This window comes from Camelus ferus, chromosome 17 (genome assembly GCF_009834535.1).
Source record: "Camelus ferus isolate YT-003-E chromosome 17, BCGSAC_Cfer_1.0, whole genome shotgun sequence".
Taxonomy (NCBI): Eukaryota; Metazoa; Chordata; class Mammalia; order Artiodactyla; family Camelidae; genus Camelus; species Camelus ferus.
In genome coordinates, this window is record NC_045712.1 from 23287054 (window position 1) to 23306468 (window position 19415).

Genomic DNA, 19415 nt, shown 5'->3' on the forward strand with positions numbered 1-19415 from the left:
TTCATAAACACACATCGCTGCCAGTCCGAGCACCTCCCACCTGCAAGACAGCGGCTGTTCTGGCAGGTACGGGGTCCCCGTAGCTGTCTGCCTCCACCAGGGCCGCAGCCCCCTAAGCAGCAGTGCTCCGTGAGCCCCCATCATCTCCAAGAATAAACTCTGAAGCCAGCAGCTGCGTGGATCTGAATCATCGTGGAGCTTTTGGCAGAGGGGGGTGACTTCCCAGGACAGGCAAGCGGACTATATAAGCTCCAGAGGGCCGGGCACTGCGCAGATCGTGTCCTCAGCTGCTGCCTGCCAGGAAGCGGCTGTCCACAGCACCCACCATGTCCCAGGTAGGAGGGCCCAGCACAGGCCAGGCGGGCGCCAAGGGGGCGGGAGTGGAGGAGGGACACTGTCATCTCTGGCAGCTGTGACTTGAGCTGAGCTCCAGGCATAAACACAAGAGGCTCTGCCTTCCCTGGGAGGGGCAGGGCTCTGGGAGGACAACCAAGGCCCAGCTTACCCTAAGGAATCCCTGGTTAGCTTAAGTTCGGTAGTATTCCATGGATTGTTAGAAGAGGTAGGGAAAATGCATGGTACTTCGAGACCTTTGTGTGTGAGGGAGCTGCTTGTATGTGTGGAGTTGTATATGTTTGTAGCCATGTGTTTGTGTGTGTGTACGTGTGAGCCTGGGTCTGAAGGTGTACAATTGTACTGGCATCTCCCCAGCAGGCTGTATCTCTGTGCAGGCATGTAATGTGTTGTCCCAGAGCCCAGGCTCAGGGACCGGGGAGTTCTTGCACCTGCCCCCAGGGCTGAGGCCTGGAACCCATAGGCTCCTGGGAGTTGAGGGGTAGGGTAGGCACTGAGTCTGAATGTCCGCAGTCCTGGAGGGACAGACACACCAGCCTGCCAAAGGGAGGGTTGTCCTTGCTGCCTGCTCTATGGGTGGGTACTGATTTTGGACTGTGACTTCATGGGCACCTGATTCCTCTATCCCATTTTCACCCCAAAGCACACAAGGGAAACACTGGCATTCTGGAGGGAGGGGGCAGTCCCTAAGGAATGGACCTTGTGCCACCCATTGATAAGGTATTGGAATTCAGCCTCAAAGCCAGTCCCTTTCCCCTTTGCCCATTGTGCCCAGACCTAAGCTTGGCCAGGCAGACAGATGGTGTGAGGTTGCAGTGACCATGGCCCCAGAACTCCCAGTCTGTGGGAGAAGGGTAGAGACTCGGTGGTGGGTGTGAAGTACAGCAAGGAAGGCTTCTTGGAGGAGGAATGCTTTGAGTTGTCTTGAATTCAGTGAGCAGGGAAGAGGGGTCTCAGAGCCAAGGCACAGAGTGGGAAAGGACTCTCAGCCTCCAGGCCTCAGGTTGTAAAGTGAGCTCTGGGCTCTCCAAGGCTGGCATTCAGGAAGCCCCCATCAAGAAGAAACGCCCCCCTGTGAAGGAGGAAGACTTGAAGGGGGCCCGAGGGAACCTGGCCAAGAACCAGGAGATCAAGTCTAAGACCTACCAGGTCATGCGGGAGTGTGGTGAGTGTTCTTGGGACGATGGGGGCGGGGGCAGCACAATAGGAGGGAGTTGGGTGGGGATTCCCTTGGGTCCTTTACTAAGAGCCGAGCTCCTGGGCTCAGTGGGGTATTCCCACAAAAGGGGTCTTTCCTCCATAGGAAGCCAGGCCGCACCCTTGACCCCACCTCCTCCCCATCCTCCCCACAGAGCAAGCTGGTTCTGTCGCCCCGTCGGTGTTCAGCCGCACCCGGACTGGCACCGAGACCGTCTTTGAGAAGCCCAAAGCCGGACCGGCCAAGAGCGTCTTTGGCTGAGAAGTGCCTGCCACCCCCATCACCACCACTGACACCCAGACACAGGACCCTTTCCCAAGAATTCTTTTTTATGCCAGAATGTACCTTCTCACCTGCTGCATCTGGGGCTGCCACCCCTCCCCCACAGCACCTGGGAAACACCAATAAAGCAGATGCCCGAGTGGCTCCAGCATGCGGAGGGTGTTGGTTGGTCACTGGCCGAGGCCACTAAATGTAGGGGAGGGGTGGGCAGGGTGGGTGTGGGGCATGTTCTCTACCCTTCGTGGCTGTTGGGGGGGTCCCAGAGGATAACGCAGGTGCTGTTATGGCCACTGTCACAATACTAGAAAGAGATTTGAATGGGGAGACCTGGCACTGACTTTCTGTGTGACTTCAGACCATCTCTCCTCCTTTTCTGAGCCCCAGTTTCCCCTTGTATGTGACAGGGGAGCCTGTTGGATAAAACAGGCCATAGTCACATTGCTCAGAGTGAGGCTCATCCCTCCCCACCTCCACAGAAGCCATGGGCATGCGTCCAGGGACCCCAAGGCTCTGTGGGACTCAGGGTCCTCAAAATTCCCTCGTTGTTTATATTGCCTCCCTGCCATGCATCCCCTCAAAGACAAAGCCAGGTTGAGGCTCCTCTCTGGCCCGTGGCAGTCCGCTTCCTGAGCTTCTGTCCCCTGTCCCAAACTCAGGGCGAGCCTTCCCCTTGCCATTCCCACAGCTCTGACTGAGCCACATGAACACCAGGTTCTCAGCTCACCTTCGATCCCTTCCACTTCAGGCCTCAATGTCCCTGTATGCATGGAGCCATCAGACTAAGGGGGCCACAGAAGCCTGTCCAGCTGTGACAGCAAGAGCAAGGACAATCTGGGGCTGGACTGGCAGGGTCTGGGATTGCAGGGCCTGGCTCAGGGCTGAAGCTTACAGGCGAGCTCCACCACTCCACTGGGCAGGTGGAGTGGGCTGCACAGAGCCCTTCCCACAGTCCCGGCCTCCTTATATAGCTGTTTCCAGGCTGGGCCTGTGCTCTGTGCCCCAAGGGAGCAGGCCTGTGGGGACAAGGCCTGGGCCTGCTCGCTGGACTCCTTAGGAAGCTCCTCCCCAAGAGTGCTGAAGGGGTGTGTCCTCCCGTGTAATCCTAGTCACCCAGAGCCAACGGGAGAGCAGTGCAGATGCATGCAAAGATGCAGCTTCTGGCTGTAGTCATGCTCAGGAAGGGGAGTGTTTACATGCAGCCACAGACACAGCTCTGGAGTCTATGATTCCCTTCCCTTGGGGCAGATGCTGCTAGTGTTGACCCAGGTGGTTGCCAGCCAGTCGCTGCCTCAGGGCCCCGAGTTGGCCCTGAGGATGGCACCTGCCCCCAGCTCCCAGCCCCTGGCCACCCCCTGGCTAGTGTCACTGAGTCCTCCTTCCCTGACCCAGGATTTGGCACCTGGCCACTTTTCTGAAGCATCTTTACCCCATCTGTGGCCCCAGACTCAGGAGACAAGCTTTCCCAGAGCCCCAGGGACACAAGCACCGGCTGCGTCCAGATCCCCTAATACTTATTCACTTTATTGCTATTTGTTATGAAAGCAGGCTTTCAATTTTATTAAAGGAAAATTGGAAAAAGTCATCAGTAATCCCACCCCAGGCCCTCCAGCCACCCGTGGGTCTGCTTCCAACACTGCCACTGCCTTAGTGTGCTGACGGATCAGCATTCTGCCCTTTGTCATTCAAGCAGTGATTCACAGGCTCCCTTGGCACAACTGACCTCCACGCAGGCCACCTGGGTATACACGCCAACACCCCGAAGCTCTGTTCTTTCTCTGTTCCAAGCTTCCCTCTTAGGAAATTACCTGGAGCGAGATCTGGGCCGCAACATGTGGGCGTCTTTATGGCTCTCAGTTTGTGTTGCCAAGTGCAGGTCTTGTTTTGGAGGCCTTGCTGGAATTGCACTAAGAGTCCTAGCTAGAATAATGGGGCCTGAACAGCAGCCGGGGGCCCCTGCAGAGAGAAAGGGGGCTCTTTGGCCCCACCTCTCTCTCCTCAGAAATAAGGTGTATCCATCCTGCCTTGACCCCAGCAGCTCCTGCCCCACTCAGACACCCCCAAGGGCTGTTTGGTGTCTTTGCAGCGGCCCCACTGATGTGGTCACACTGACATGGCCTCCAGGCTTCTGCCTCCCAGAAGCCGCCCTCTGGCCCTCATCTTCCTGGCCACCTCTCTGCTTCTCCCAGGCTGGGCTTATGGAAAATGGGCTGGTTCACCACTGTGTCCCCAGACCCTGGGGAACGTGGTGGCATCTGACTGGTGTGAGGGGTGGTGGTGGCCTAGTGGACCTTCCAGAAGGGGTACCAGTATCCACCTCCCACCTGACCTGCCTCTCCTCAGGACACATTCCCGTCCCCAGCCAAGGTCCACAGGACATTGACAGTTTGCCTCCTTATCTGAGGCCACTGCGAGTTTTGGCTTACAGATTCCAGTTTCCTAGAACCTACCCCCGCAGGGGCGGGGCAGCCAGCAAGTTACTAATTCATTCCCCACTTCCTCTCAAGTTCAGAAGCCACCTGCCAGGCACTGGAGCCAAAATGAAGACTCCAGCCCCTGTCCACGCCTGGGACATCGTGCTGGTCCTGCTCTCGCTACTACTGGCCATCCTCCAGACTACCACAGCCCAAAAGGTAGCAGTGTCTGGGGCACCTGTGTGTGCGCGCGCCTGAGCATGAGTGGGGCAAGCTGGGGAGCGAGTGAAGGGGAGGAGAGCCTCGGTGTGCACAAGTGTGTAAGTGCAGGTGAGCGCGGGTCAGTGTGCCTACAGAGAAGTGTGCTGCCCATCCAACAGGCACTACCCTCAGGGCTTTGTGGAGTGTCCCCATTTACTGGAAGGGTGATCTTGTTATTTCCAGTTCACAGGGGAGGAGATACAGCCTAGCAGGTTGTCCTAAAGGGCGGCAGGAGGTGGGGTGTGTGGCCTCAGGAGCCCAGCTTACCTCTCCCTGGCTTCTTGAGTTCCCAGAAGTTACTGATGCTTTATATGCCTCTGTTTCCGTATCTGTAGAACAGGGTGATAATAGAACCATTCAGAAGTTTGTGGTGAAGATGAAACCTCTAGTGCTATAAAGTGCTGAGTACAGGGCCCAGCACAGAACAGACACACGTGTACACAAGCCACTCGGCCCAACACGCAGTCTCCGTGCTAAGCACAAGTGTGCCATATGCAGGCAGGCAGCAGAAGTGTGGGCTCTGCCTGTGCGCAGCCCTTCGTTGGGGACCGCAGACCTCAGGCGAAGTACACATGCCTGGGGTGGGCAGTGCCTCGTGGGGATGGACAGGGCAACAGAGGAGGCCCCACGGCTGCAGAGGTAAAGGGGCAAAGCGGAAGATGCCCAGCCTTAGAGATGGACCCTCCCTGCCTCCAATTCTCCCAGTTCCTGCAGGCCCCTGGGGGAAGGCTGGCAGGAGCTGTTTTTCCCAGGCAAAGGGCTTGTTTACTGCCCTTTCACTGGGCAGAGCTGAGATGGCATGGAAGCTTCCTGATTCGACAGGACCCTCTGCCGCTCACCCCTACCCCAAGGATAAGTGAGTCCCCCACAGACACACCAGTGCACAGGCACCACCCCCCACCCCTTGCCTGCTTGTTCTCCGAGGGGCACTATGGCCCTGTAGGGTGGGGCATGAAGCACACAGCTGCCTCTGATTTAAGTGGAGGATTCACATATGAAATGGTTCATGGGATTTTGCCTGAGGCCTGGTCAGTGGCTTGATCGGAGTTGGGAGCCAGGCTTGGTCTGGGACCAAGGTCAAGGCCCACTCTTGAAGAGCACTGGAACAACCCCACTCCTTCTTCCTTCACTGTTCCAGAATGGCATCAACATCTACAGCCTCACTGTGGACTCCAAGGTCTCATCCCGATTTGCCCACACAGTTGTCACCAGCCGGGTGGTCAACAGGGCCAATACTGTGCAGGAGGCCACCTTCCAGATGGAGCTGCCCAAGAAAGCCTTCATCACCAACTTCTCCATGTAGGTGTCCTGCCTTCCCCCGCGTCCCTCCTCCCCAACCCAGCACTGTGACACCGTGGCCCCTGTGCCCCAATCAGGAAGAGGGCCTCTTCTTGGAATATAGGCCTGAGGTATGTGTGCTCCACCTGTAGGCAATACAGGGAACAGAGGTTTTACCCAGGAACTTCTCAGAGATGTTGCCCTCCCTCTGTCCCTTCCTCCCTGCCTCCCTCCCTCCCTCCACTGGTCACTCCCACCATCCATCTCTCCCTCCATTCATCCATCCACCATCCCTAAGTGCTGCCCAGGTGGCAGGTAGAGAACCGCAGCATGTTTGGGTCTTTGCCTTTGAGAAGTACAGACTTGGAGCATCCTGAGGCCAAACCCAGGCAGGAGAGAGTCACCAAAAGGCAGATTCCAGCTCAGAATACAGGAAACTTCCTAACCCCTGAGCTGCCCTACAATGAAGCAGTGCCTCGAGGAGGGGGACCACCTCCTTGTCACAGAAATTCTAAGCCAGCTGGTTCCCCCCACCCTCAAGTGGGATACTGCAGGGTTATTCTGCTCTGGGTCAGAGCCTGCATTAGGAGGCCCCTGGGGTTTCTGTGGACTCTGTGAGCCAGTGATGATCCTCACCTTGTCCTCTACTGTCCTCCCCGACCCTCCCATCTCAGTTTTGCAATGTTTGCTAAATGCAAGAGAACTGTCTGTCCGTCCCTGGCCCCACAGGAGAGGCAGTGGTTGAGGACAGGCCAGAGAGGCTGATCCCAGAAACTTAGGGAAGGCCACGAGTTGTGCAGAGAGCGAGCACCTCGGGCAGAGTTTCCAGTGTACCCTGGGACCTCTGAAAACCTGCGTCAGGGGCCGGGTCCCTGTGGTTGCCTCCTCCTTATCTCTCTGCCCACCCCTCTCCATCAGCCCAGCTTTTTTTCACCCCAGAGCCAGGCCTGTGCTGCCCAACTTGTAGCATGAGCTTCACAGGCTGCACCCCACCTCCCATGTGGGTGCCACAACCAGCAAGTTGCAAGGCTGTGGGCCTGTTGAATCTGCTGAGAGCCCAGCTGGGCCCAGCTCCTGCTGCTCCATGAGGCAGGGAAGCAGAGGGCAGGGTGCCCTGCTCCTTGACCTGGCCAGGAGCTCCAGTTGGGTATCTGGTGGGAGGAGCCCTACAGCCCAGCACCAGCCCCATCCCCATCCCCAGCCCACAGTTAAATTGTGACCAGGAAGGTCAGGAAGGTGGGGAGGAGGAACATTCGGTCCTGGCGTCCTGGCTGCCCCCTTCCCACCCACTCCTGGACACTCTCATCCTCTCACATCACCCCAGATGGAGCAGTTAGCCTGCTGCGTCCCTACTCACCCCATGAGGAGGTTCTAGGGTGGTCATTGCCTTCCAGAGGAGCAGCCCAGGCAGTTCTCTCTCAGTCCCACAAAAATGGCTGCTAGGATTGTGTCCGGGCCCCAAGGAGCCCCGTTCACCCGTTGTCCAAAACCTCCTTCCCTAGAGGCCAACCTCCCTGCAGAGGGGCTTGCCGCGTGTTGGCAGGTAGAAAGGGCAGCCTCAGAGAAGAGGGGTCAGAGCCTTCTCAGCACCTTGTCTCCCCTGGCCTGGGAGCCAGCATCTCCCTCCTCCTCAGCCTGCGCCTCACAGCTGGGCACAGGGCTGCATGGAATGTGGCTCAGAAAGCCCTCCCTGGTGACTGACCGGTTCATCTGGGAACAGTCCGTGGGATGTGGGTCCAGACAGGGAGGGAGAAGAGAGGCTGGGTCCTGGCTCAGCCCTGCCTCCTCTGCAGCCTCCATCCCAGTTGTTTAGTAAAACGCATGTTTACCGACATGGTGTGTGGCTCAGGGTAGACGCAGGCCTGCGGCACCCCACCCACACTGGAGCCCCACACAGAGCCCTGTCCACAGTAGGTGCGTAATAAACAGGTGGGCTCAGGTAGAGATAGGAGTCACTCTGTCAAGAGGCACACAAAGTTCCGGATAGGCTCCTGGGAGAAGGCAGGATTGCACTGGGCCGTCCCTACTGGGCTCTCGACAACTCTGTCCCTCCTGCCCCAGGATCATCGATGGTGTGACCTACCCAGGGAACATCAAGGAGAAGTCTGTAGCCCAGAAGAAGTACAGTGCTGCCGTGTCCAGAGGAGAGAGCGCCGGCCTCGTCCAGTGAGCCCAAGGCGGTAGGGGGGACCCTGTTGGGGTAGGGCAGAGGCTGCCCCTGCCTTCAGCCCTTTAGCCTTGCTCCCACCTCCAGTGGCCTTACCTCCCCTTGAGGGGAAGGCCTGATGCCTTCTTCCCCCAGGGCCACTGGAAGAAAGACAGAGAAGTTCCAGGTGTCGGTCAGTGTTGCTCCCGCTGCCAAGGTCACTTTCGAGCTGGTGTACGAGGAGCTGCTGTCACGGCGTCTGGGGGCATACGAGCTGCTGCTGCAAATTCATCCTCAGCAGCTGGTCAAGCATCTGCAGGTACCTGGTGCTGCCTCCTCTTAGAAGGCCTCCTAGATCACCCCACTCTGCTGAGGGCGGTCCCTCCTTCCCCCATGCCTCCTGTGAGGGCAAGGCCTAGCAGACCCAGTAACCCACTTCTTGCCTCTAGATGGACGTTCATATCTTCGAGCCTCAAGGCATCAGCTTTCTGGAGACAGAGAGCACCTTCATGACCAATGAACTGGCAAAGGCCCTCACCACCTTCCAGAACCAGACCAAGGTGGGCCTGCTATGGTCTGTGGTTGAGGGTTCCAAGGGGCCTGTCTTCAGGTTGGCCCTATGAGCCTGAATTTCTAGAGTGGGACTATTGGACAGAATCTCTGAGCTGGAAGGACTCGTGAGGTTCCTGTGTTCATGTTGTCATTTGGCAGACAGGGAGGGCAAGGTGTAGGGAAGGCTGGTGGGTACTGGTTTGAACCCTTAGATCAGGGGAGAAGACTGATGTGAGGGCCCCAGGACCAGGTAGGGAGGAGGAGCTGCCTAGATCACATCCTGAGCCCAGCCCTTCCTTGCACAGATCTAGGAGCAGGGGATTCACTCACAATCCCTGCCCTCCAGGGAGGCAGTCTATCTGACAGATCAGCCTGAGAGAAAATTCCCTGGAATTTGACCCAAGGCTGCTTCCTGGAGTTCTCTCTTCAGATGGGGATGAAGGGTGTTGTTAGCACTGCCTCATTGCTCCTCCCAACTTCAGCTTGGTCATTTTTCCAGGCTCACATCCAATTCAAGCCGACGCTCTCTCAGCAGCAAATATCTCCAGAGCAACAGGACACAGTCCTGAATGGCAACTTCATCATCCGCTATGATGTCAATCGGACCTCCTCTGGGGGTTCCATTCAGGTGCGTGGGCTCCAGGCAAGAGAAGGGCCACCAAAAAATCCATCCACCGTCAAGGGCCTGAGCCCTATTCTATTCTATTCTATTCTAGAATAGGCCCTAGCCCTATTCTAAAAGAAAAGACAAAATAACCACCCCTAGTTATCAGCATGCACCAGGGGCAACACAGACAGAAAATAGGCAGTTTAATTGTGTCGTCCCTGAAACAATTCCCTTTCAGAAGCAAAAAATTTCATCTCTACTGAAGAGCTGTGCTACAGAGTTTCCCTTGTTGCTTTGGCTGCCAGGAGGCTCACAATTCAGTTTTATGCTCAATTGCAGTAGCTTCTTTAACACAAGTTTCTGGCATCTTTTGATGGACCTTGTTTTTGGAGTCTTCACTTTTTTGATGGATCTCAGGTTTATTATGTCTCAACCCTTTAGTATGAGCTACCTCAAATATGAAAACAAATAGGAGGTAAAGTAGAGTTCTGGTGGGCCATGCATGAGCAGGGAAGCCTTCTCTGTAAGGGAAGGGCTGGACTGAGCCCTAAAATATGGCAAGGATTTGGGCAGGTTAGCAGGGGAACAGGGGTGGAGGGGTTGGAGTGAAGAGAGCATAGAAACGCCAGGACTCGGGGTGAGAAGGCTGGTTGGGGTTAGGGCAGGGCTGAAGCTCTTATACCTGTGCATCTCACTTTGGTCACAGATCGAGAATGGCTACTTTGTGCACTACTTTGCCCCTGAGGGCCTGTCCACGCTATCTAAGAACGTGATCTTTGTCATTGACAAGAGTGGCTCCATGAGCGGCAGGAAAATACAGCAGGTGAGTCCCGTGGGCCAGAGCAGGGTCCTGAAAACATACCGACGTAAACATACAGACACTGTCAGCTCTGGTCCAGCAGGCGGACCTGCCCTCCTCCATCTTCCTGGGTAAGGGTTTCCCCCTCACTCTGAGATGGTCAGAGTTATGAGGCAGGACCTGCCTCTGAAGCATTCACCACGTCCCCACTCCAGATATGAGCCCCAGGGTGCAGCCCCAGTGTATCTGAGGCCCCACTGAGACACCCACCTTGTGTCCCCTTCCCCTGACCAGACTCAGGAAGCCCTACTTAAGATCCTGGATGACCTCCGCCCCTACGACCAGTTCAACCTCATCAGCTTCAGTGGGGAAGCAACCCAGTGGAAGCCACAGCTGGTGCCAGCCTCAGCTGAGAACGTGAAAGAGGCCAAGAGCTACGTTGCTGGCATCCAGGCCCAGGGAGGTGAGGCCCTCTGCAGCCCCATGTGGCCGGGGCTTCTGGGGCACCAAGCCTGGTCTGGGGCACCCGGCTGGGAGCCACCCTGAGAATGTGTTTCCCTCAGGGACCAATATAAACGATGCGATGCTGATGGCCGTGCAGCTGCTGGAAAGAGCCAACCGAGAGGAGCTGCTGCCTGCAAGGAGCGTCACCCTCATCGTCCTCCTCACTGATGGTGACCCCACTGTGGGTGAGGCACTGCCAGCACCTCCAGCCCGGCTTGCTGTGGGACCTGGGGCTAGGAAGGAGGTGGCTGAGGCCTCTCTGGTTCTGAGATTCCAGAAATATCCATTGACCAAAATCACTCTTTTCTCACCCCCTTCCCAAACCATGGAGTCCAGGGGAGACCAACCCCTCGAGGATCCAGAAGAATGTGCAGGAAGCCATCGATGGTCAGTACAGCCTCTTCTGCCTGGGCTTTGGCTTCGACGTCAGCTACGCCTTCCTGGAGAAGCTGGCACTGGACAATGGCGGCCTGGCCCGGCGCATCTATGAAGACTCCGACTCCGCCCTGCAGCTCCAGGTGCCCACGTTTCCCTGCTGGGCTACATGAGTGAGGGATGGCACAGACAGGCGAGCAGACCCCAGCTCGGCCCTAATGACATACCCCTACCCTGCAGGACTTCTACCAGGAGGTGGCCAACCCACTGCTGACCTCGGTGGCCTTCGAGTATCCAAGCAACGCTGTGGAGGCTGTCACGCAGGACCACTTCCGGTTGTTCTTCAAAGGCTCCGAGTTGGTGGTAGCTGGGAAGCTCCGGGACCAGAGCCCTGATATACTCTCCGCCAGAGTCAGGGGGCAGCTGGTAGGTGTGACCAGCGCTTCTGGAGGGGATGGGTAGCAGGGGCAGACAGTCAGAAGGACTAGGTTCAAACCCCAGCCTGCCAGGCCCCAGCCAGTTGACCTTGAGCAAGTTACAGAGTATCCTCTGCCACTTGCCAGTGATGCGTCCCCACTGTGTTGGCTCCTAGTGGAGATTCAACAAGATGACATGATTTTCTGAGAGCACCTGTGCAGGGCCAGCATGCAGTAGGCGCTCAGTGGTCAATCAGTGCTGCTGCTGCTGCTGTTCTCGAGGGCACCAGGTGCTTGGCATCCCCTCCTGTCCTCACACCAGCCCTCTGAGGTTGTCGTCAGGCAGGAAGGGCTGCTCCCATTGACAGATGAGCAGACTGACATCCAGGCAGGGCAGGCGTCTTGCCCTGGACCCCACTGCAGCCGAGTCAAGAGCCCATCTCACCACTTCATGCCCTGTCCCTGCCCAGCGTTCCCTGCCTCTGTGCCACAGGAGGCCCTCTCGTTCTACAAAGAGAAACAGCACTTCTTTAGGCCCTGGGGATACTGCCTTCATGGGAGAGATGGTGTGGGTAAATGGTCACACAAACAAGGTGCTGCAGGCTGATATGTCCCTGCAGATAAACCCGAAGACTCAGGGGAACAGCAGCTGGGTACCCCTACCTGGCCTGGGGATCAGGGAGGGCTTCCTGGAGGAGGCTCAGCTGAGACTGAGGGATGAGTAGGAGGTGGCAGAGGCCAGATGGAGAGACATAGGAATGTTCCAGGCTTGCATGGCAGGCAGGCAGCACGTGTGGGGAGTGTGGCAGGTGGGCAAGGCAAGCAGGCATGGGGGAACCCAGGGTCTTGTCTCAGGGGAAGTAGTCAAGTGTCATGATGGGCAGGGCATGTCCTTTGACCAGTCTGCTACCTCCCGGAGGTGAGACCTGGGGCAAAGCACTTACCCTCCCTGTGCCTCAGTTTCCTGCTGTATACAGATGGAAATAAGCCACCTTACCCACCTTGTAAGGCTGCAGTGGGGATTAAGTTCTCGAGCAATGTGAACACTCCATACAGTGTAGCAGCTGAAGTTATCCTGGAGGCCAGTGGTTCCCAACATGTGGAACCCAAGGTGAATTGGGGTAGTTCACAGCAAACCTGTCTTTGTTTGAGTACTTACGTATCGATTTTACTGTGTTCTAAAAAATAATTCGAACCCCAGACCTAAGATTTCACAGGTATTGCTGCTAGGGACAAGGCCAAGAGTGTTAGTCTATTTAAAGTTTGTTTAAGAAAAACCATCAAACAAATAGCTATACTCCTGGAAGAGGGCAAAATTCTTGCCGCTCCTGGTTCTGTACCCGCTGTATTGCACTAGGATAGTTTGCTACCTTCTGTTTCCACCTCCTTATCATCCTTGGAGGCTCTCACACCCCTAAACACCCTCCCTACCCTCCATTCTACTCAAAGGAAACATGGTCCTTGCAGCCCACGCTGCCCCAGCCAGGTTTCTTTTGGAAGTGCAGGGCGGCGCCGGGCCAGGCGCAGATGTCAGGCCTTCACTGCTGCTGCCCTGGTCGGGCCCCTCTTTCCAGAACCTGGAGGACATCACGTTCGTAACAGAGTCCAGTGTGGCAGAGCAGGAGGAGGCGTTCCGGAGCCCCAAGTACATCTTCCACAGCTTCATGGAGAGACTCTGGGCGTACCTGACCATCCAGCAACTGCTTGAGCAAATGTGGGTGTGCACACCCTCAAGGGCCCCTCAGCACCTCCCCAAGCTCTTCCTCGGTGGGGCAGGCACAGCTGGCACGGGCATCTCCTAGAGATGGAGACGGGGTGGTGGTGTCATGTCTGAGCTCCAGACTCTCAGCAGGAGCTCCCAAGAAGGGTCTGGAAAGGAGAGAGAATCTGACTGGGCACCCAGGGACCTGCAGAGCCACTGGTGTCCTCCACCTGCAGGGTCTCGACGAAGTCAGATGCTGAGAAGCAGGCCCTTGAGGCCCGAGCTCTGAGCTTGTCACTCAACTATAGCTTTGTCACCCCCCTCACATCCATGGTGATCACCAAACCCGAAGGCCAAGAACAGTCTGAAGTTGCTGAGAAGCCTGTGGAAAATGGTGGGTGTGGCAGCGGAGTTCTGACCCAGCGTTCTCCCCCTATCCCTCCCCTACACCCCACACAAGACCTCACCCCTGCCACCCACAGACTCTTAGGAGCCCCATTTCATTGATGAGGAAACGGAGTCCAGGTCTCCTAACTCCACCAGGTTCACTGTACCTATGTAGTGGTATGGGTTGGGAAGAAGCTTAAATAGAAGCACTTCACATATATCAAAACCACCCTGACAGTGTATCTCTCTCTCTCTCTCTCTTTTTGTTTTATCCAGAAAGCAGACACAGGAACGTCTACTCAGGTAAGGGCCTAATACCCTCTAAGACTCGCCTGGGTGACTGTTGGCTGACCCAGGGCCTATAGTACAGTGACCATAAGGTTGCTGGCCAGGGCCTCTCCAACCCAGCCCTGCTCAGGAGGGAGTGTCATCTACCTAAGTACGTGGGTACATTTAGTCACCTGTTTATTCAGACTGGCTGCCACTCAGGCCCTGTCCTGGGCACCAGGGACACAGTCCCCATCCCCCTGGGGGCCCCAGAAAGGTATGTCCAAGAAGCAAACCCAGGTCTCTCTGATTTCCAGGTCCTGCTCTCTTTGGAACTCATTCCATGAGAGACAGAATGTCCAGAATAACAGGTAGCAAAAGAGGAGAGGGTAGAGGAAGGGGATACTGAGCAAACCCTGACCCTGCCCCTGACTGTCAGGGGATGACTTCCCTGGCTCGCCTGACTGATGGTGGGGCTGGGGCTCAAATTCAGTTGTGTCCGATTTAGGAGACAGTGGTGCAGACCCTGTCCTTTCTAAAAGAAGAGGCTGGAGAGGACAAGGTAGTTTGAGGGGCACTGCCAGCGGGGGTGGGGGTGCCCATATCCCAGCAGAGAGGCATTCAAGAAGGGTCCATTGTTCCAGCTGTGAATTTCTCCCAGGGTGCTGGGTGTGGGAAGGGGAGCCATCTGCCCTCTCCACCTCCCTCTCCTGGGGTGGGTCCCAGAGCCCTGGCTGTGGGGACCCAAAACACTGCTTGAGAAAAGACTGCATGTGTTAACTTTTCCAAAGCCGGAGTTTTCGGGCAGGGACCCGGCTTCCCAATGAGATTCGGACAACTTGGACCTTCTGGACCTATTCATCCTCCTTATCTTCCTGATCCATCCCACCACACGACCTGGGGAGCAGTGCTACCAGACATTGCATTAGGTAAGCCTCTTTCTGATCCTCTGAGGGTCTAGTTTCCTCAAGATGCACCTGCCTGTGCAGTTCATGGCCTAAGCACCACCCACAGGGCTAGGCACAGACCAGGGAGAGCTGCTCTAAGGCATGATGTTAAGAACTGCATCCTTTTTTTTCACTGAATTGGCTTCATTCACTCTGCAGGCTGGCTCAGGATGGAACGTTCTAGAAAGGGAAGGTTTCCTCCTTTCCCAAAGCCAACAGTAGTCCCTTGAGCTGTTTCTCATCTCCAAATCTGGACTCGGACACAGCCGCAGAGCCATGCTAGATCCTGTCTCCTCAGCGTTTTCCCTAATAGCATGCTCTTCTGGTTGAAAACTCTCTTTGCAAAGGCTCTTCTAGATTGGGTGCATGTGAGGCAGGGATCGTGGGGTTGGAGCTCGGTGGGTGGCAGGTGGCAGTGAAGGCTGGCAGGCATGCCGATTGCTTTGAATCCTGACTACCTTCTCCCTTTCTGTTTCTGGCTGTTCCTGCACTAATTTCAGCTTCAGTGTCAATCAGCTATCTCAGTTCCTGACCAAGCATCTCGTGACCTGGATATAAGAATCAAAGGTGCCCCCAGGCCAGAGCCCCTGCAGTAGTAGTAGTAGGGAGAGCCTGGGAGGGGAGAGCCCCGGGAGCTCTACAGCCCTGCCGGGTGGGTTTCTCAGTGGAGAAAGAATCAACCACACCCTCTGCTGCTCCACTCCTCAGCCCGCTACTGCTCCCCGGAAGGGGCTGCCTAAACCCAGACTTTTTCTTCTTTCAGAAACAACCACGACAGCCCCACCCCCAGGTAAGTGCCAGCCCCCTTCAGCCTCCTCCCTGTCCTTGCCCCCTAGCCTGCTCTACCTGCCCCTAAAACCACACCTGCTGTCCCAGCCCCCATCCAGGCTCCTTCCGTCATCCTGCCACTGCCTGGCCAGAGCGAGAACCAGCTCTGTGTGGACCTCAAGCACTCTCAGGGTCTTCTGAACCTGCTCTCAGACCCTGGCCAAGGTGAGAGGTGCACACCGTCATCCGCTCAGACCCAGACACCACGCACCCCAAGCTTCCCACCTCGGAGACAACAGTAGGACACCTGCCTGCGAAGACTCCCGGGCAGACCTGGTCCCAGGTGGTAGCCTGGCCACGCCCCTGAGCACCGGCACGTGCACTTATACATCTGCGCCACGGACCTTTCACTGGGCACCATGTATGCAGGCCTGGGTGGCCTGCGCCCCAGGGTGACCAGATGTAGGCTTGCCCTCAGACACGCTTTACTTCAGGGGTGGGGAGACAGACCTGGGTACAGAGCAGCACAGTGCCCTGTAGTCAGTGCCCAGAGCACCGTGGACATGAGCACAGAGGAGGAGATAAGAGCAGTCTGAGGGGCAGGGGAGACTGCCCAGGATCATATGGGGTTGACTGGGCCTTGGCAGGCAAGTGGGGGTCCACGAGGCAGAGGAACGGGTAGGCCGAAGCACTGAGCCCTGAAGTGGGCTGTAGAAGGCGTGGAGGAGGAACATGGGGGGAGGAGGTAGGTGTACTGGCCCCCCAACCCCCAGGAGGGTCTTCCTGGCTGATCTGAGCTCTCAGGTCAGATGTGGGGACGCACAACCCTCGGGATGCTCACACATACACACCTGCAGAGCCACTTAGAGTCCACGAACATCCATGGCCCCTCGGTCCCCCCAGACCCACACGGTCTCCCTCTTCACCATGCCAGGCCCACAGTCTATTTGCTCCCTGAGGCCACCAATTCTCCATCTCTCTCTTGGCCACAACACCCAGCTCAGGGCCAGGCACACTACAGGGGCTTTACGTACGTTTCCTGGCTTCACACAAGACCTGCCTCCTCAGAGGGCTCACCTGTAGGTGGCCATCTCCGAGGACTTGGGGGCCCCTCCAAAGCCACAGGAAACCAAGGGATGAGTGGAAAGACCATGGGAAGCAGGCCTGCAGTGTGAGGGGTGCCAGGGAAGGGGTCGGGGAGGTGAGTGGGTGAAGAGCAGCTCTGGGGGATGTAGCTGGGGGGACCTCCTGTTCAGGCCAGTGCCCAGCCAAGGCCACAGCTCCCACCTCTCTGCTCCTGGCCCTCTCAGGCGTTGAGGTGACTGGCCACTATGAGATGGGGAAGGCCAAGTTCATGTGGATTGACGTGACCTTCAAGAACCCCCAGCTGCAGGTTCGTGCGTCCCCTGAGCACGTGGTAGTAACTCGGAACCGGAGAAACTCTGCGTACAAGTGGAAGGAAACTCTGTACTCGGTCGTGTCCGGGTAAGCCGCAGGCTGGGGGCCGATGGTTACGTGATGCCACGGGCCTGGGGAAGGAGTGGCTGGGCATGAGTCCTCTGCAGTGGGCCACACCCACAGGAGGGGTAGAAATGCAGAGAACCCTGCACATACCTCTCCTGCCCTGGAGGGTGCCAAGGGATTGTCCTGAGGACCTGGTTACCCTCACCCAGCCCAGGTCACTGTCCCATGCAGGGGACTGTATGGTTTGAAGCTGCTCTGCTGCTAATCCTGCGTGACCCTAGGCAGGCCGCTTAGCCCCTCTGAGCCTCCGTTTCCTCACTCCTAACTAGGGATAATCATCCTAGCCCTGAGTTGGAGGGCTGAGGGGAAGATCCAGTGAGAGAATGTGATTGGGAGCATTTGCCCATAGGCAGTGTGATGCCCACTGGGCACATGGGAAGGCGCACTTTCTATGTGGTGAGGTAACCATGACAATAGTGAGAGGCTGGAGAGTGCTGTCCACCAAGGGAGGTTACGAATGTCATCCTTAACCAACTCTTGAAGCTCTTATGTGGAGAGACACGTCCCTCTGGCATCAATCCCAGGCGACTGGGAGTAGAGGTGGATGGTGACCTCTTCCAGTGGGGTTGCCCCACCGTGGAGCCTTCCAGAGGTAGCTCTCCAGCTCTGGGTGTCACAAAGGGCCTAGGAGAGAGGCCGAGGACCCTGGCTGTCTTTGATCAGTGCCCTCCAAGCCCCCGGCCTGTGCCAAGTATGGAGAGCCTTGTCCACTCCCTCTCCCCAAGCTCCTCTGCAGACTGGTTTCCACTTGATAATGTGAGTGCACCCCTGGGGAACCTGAGGCGCTCACCTGAAAAGCTCCCAATTTCATAAAAGATCTTCAAGTTTCCTATTATCTGATAAATACGCAAAGATCAATAGGATTTCTGTGCATTGGGGCATACACACTAGAGGATAGAATAAAGAATTCCTATCAACCGTGGTGATAGAAAGTCCACACACTTTCATGAGCTACAGAAGATAACACGTAAAGAAAAACAGACCACAGCTTTTATGTTGAACTGTGTCAACAACAAGACAGTGTAAGTTTAGGGCAATTCCATTCTTAAATAACCTCAGAGTAACAGCAGGGCCTTATTCAACGTGCTTAAAGGAGTCTAACGTTCCTAAGAAAACCAAAATGGTAAGAATTTCAAAGATGATTTTAAGTAAAAAGGGAGGGCATAGACTGAGAAGGACTTGCCCTTCCTGGCCTTAAAACACACGATTAAACACTGATCATCAGAAGAAAGTGGGGCTAGCCATACAACCAGAAGGGACAGAGGAAATGTATCTGAGAACCCTCAAGTTGTATAAAAACTAATTCATGAGAAATCAAATGTAAGAAACCAGACGAAAAGGGACTATTATTTTATTTTATAAATAATGCTGGGATAAGCAGGTATTGGTAAGTTAACTTTGGTTCCAGTTGACTGAGGAAACTGAAGCCCAGAAGATTTAAAGGACTGCCCACCAAAGGCCACACTAGGAAATCCTGAGGACAGGAGGGCAGCCCCCGCCCACTGCCACCCCACTGCCCAGGTCCCCTGTGGGTGTCTCCATGCCTCCCTTCCTGCTCAGGACACGAGTTTCCCCACAGCCTCAAGATGACCATGGACAAGGCAGGGCTTCTGCTGCTCAGCAGCCCAGACAGAGTGACCATTGGCCTGCTGTCCTGGGATGGCCCTGGGGAGGGGCTCCGGCTCCTTCTACGGGATGTTGACCGCTTCTCCAGCCATGTCAATGGAACCCTTGGTATGCAGCCCATGGCCTGGGCTCAGGGCATCCTCAGAAGCCACTTCTGCCTGTGAACAGGCAGTGCCCTCAACTCTGCATGTCCCCCAGCCTCCCTCTATTTTTATTCTTCACTGACCTGCCCTTTATGTCTCAGGCCAGTTTTACCAGGACGTGCTCTGGGGGCCCCCAGCAGCAGCAGATGACAGCAAGCGAACCCTGAGGGTTCAGGGGCGTGACCACTCTGCTACCAGGTGACTCGGCGCAATAGGCCACTGAGCCCAACCAGGGATGGGGGCTGGGAGCTGGGCTCTGGGACCCCGACTCCTCTGTCCCTGCCTGGGAACTAGACAGTCAGGTGACAGATTCATGGCTTAGACAAGTCTGACCTAGCTTTCAGTAACCCCACAAAGGGAGATCAGCTCAGACCCACAGAAAACACACAGCGCAGAGATCATCAGGGTGAGCTGGGGGCAATAGGAGTGCCCCCTGGGTTCTCATGAGCCCTGGACCTTGGAGACCACATACAACTGGGTCCCCTTGGGTGGCCAGCCTTTGTCAGCCTGTGCTGGCAGGAGCTCTGAGGGGAGGGGCCCCAAGACCATCCACCTTCCGTGTTCCTACATCCAGCTGTCTCCCTCTCTTCCCACCACACCTGAGACAAGCTGACCACCTATCTGTCTGTGTGTTTATCCTAGAGAGCTCAAGCTGGATTACCAAGAGGCACCCCCGGGAAAAGAGATTGTCTGCTGGTCTGTGGAGCTGTAGTCCTGATGGGAGGAGTAATGCCCATCCCTCATGCCACCCCCCTCTATGCAGATGGCTGCCACCCTGCAACTACAAGGCCACCTTTGGGGCCTGAAACATCATGGGGAGAGGTACTTGCACTCATTAAAATAAAGAGAGGTGGTATGAGCCCAGGGA

The 19415-nt window shown here is 56.3% G+C and overlaps 2 protein-coding genes across 12 annotated transcripts; both read left to right on the forward strand.

The window, feature by feature from the left end:
- MUSTN1 (musculoskeletal, embryonic nuclear protein 1) lies at positions 1 to 1985 on the forward strand. Of its 2 annotated transcripts, none has more exons than XM_014564067.2 (3): positions 1 to 335; positions 1387 to 1519; positions 1707 to 1985. In XM_014564067.2, the coding sequence occupies exons 1-3, from the start codon at positions 327 to 329 to the stop codon at positions 1811 to 1813; spliced, it is 249 nt and encodes an 82-aa protein (XP_014419553.1). In that variant the 5' UTR covers positions 1 to 326; the 3' UTR covers positions 1814 to 1985. The 2 variants fall into 2 exon arrangements, with proteins under 2 accessions (XP_014419553.1, XP_014419552.1); XM_014564066.2 differs by lacking the exon at positions 1 to 335 and adding an exon at positions 1033 to 1074.
- On the forward strand, positions 1863 to 19415 carry ITIH4 (inter-alpha-trypsin inhibitor heavy chain 4). Of its 10 annotated transcripts, none has more exons than XM_032458320.1 (24): positions 1863 to 1999; positions 4339 to 4464; positions 5645 to 5805; positions 7846 to 7950; positions 8087 to 8249; positions 8380 to 8490; positions 8982 to 9110; positions 9796 to 9912; positions 10183 to 10351; positions 10452 to 10577; positions 10729 to 10910; positions 11008 to 11193; positions 12758 to 12897; positions 13122 to 13279; positions 13549 to 13575; positions 13857 to 13910; positions 14048 to 14101; positions 14331 to 14468; positions 15250 to 15276; positions 15363 to 15479; positions 16565 to 16739; positions 18358 to 18512; positions 18649 to 18745; positions 19190 to 19415. In XM_032458320.1, the coding sequence occupies exons 1-24, from the start codon at positions 1985 to 1987 to the stop codon at positions 19257 to 19259; spliced, it is 2802 nt and encodes a 933-aa protein (XP_032314211.1). In that variant the 5' UTR covers positions 1863 to 1984; the 3' UTR covers positions 19260 to 19415. The 10 variants fall into 10 exon arrangements, with proteins under 10 accessions (XP_032314211.1, XP_032314210.1, XP_032314214.1 ...); XM_032458319.1 differs by having other exon boundaries at positions 1895 to 2026; XM_032458314.1 differs by lacking the exon at positions 1863 to 1999 and having other exon boundaries at positions 3727 to 4464.

Bases quoted from the DNA above. Each gene is read 5' to 3' on its own strand.
- MUSTN1 (XM_014564066.2), top strand. From the start codon at position 1,048: ATGGACCTTGTGCCACCCATTGATAAG. The intron at 1,075-1,386 runs GTATTGGAATTC...GGGCTCTCCAAG, and splicing joins TTGTGCCACCCATTGATAAG to GCTGGCATTCAGGAAGCCCC. The intron at 1,520-1,706 runs GTGAGTGTTCTT...TCCTCCCCACAG, and splicing joins CCAGGTCATGCGGGAGTGTG to AGCAAGCTGGTTCTGTCGCC.
- ITIH4 (XM_032458314.1), top strand. From the start codon at position 3,760: ATGGGGCCTGAACAGCAGCCGGGGGCCCCTGCAGAGAGAAAGGGGGCT. The intron at 11,194-12,757 runs GTAGGTGTGACC...CCCTCTTTCCAG, and splicing joins CCAGAGTCAGGGGGCAGCTG to AACCTGGAGGACATCACGTT. The intron at 13,576-13,856 runs GTAAGGGCCTAA...TCTGATTTCCAG, and splicing joins ACACAGGAACGTCTACTCAG to GTCCTGCTCTCTTTGGAACT.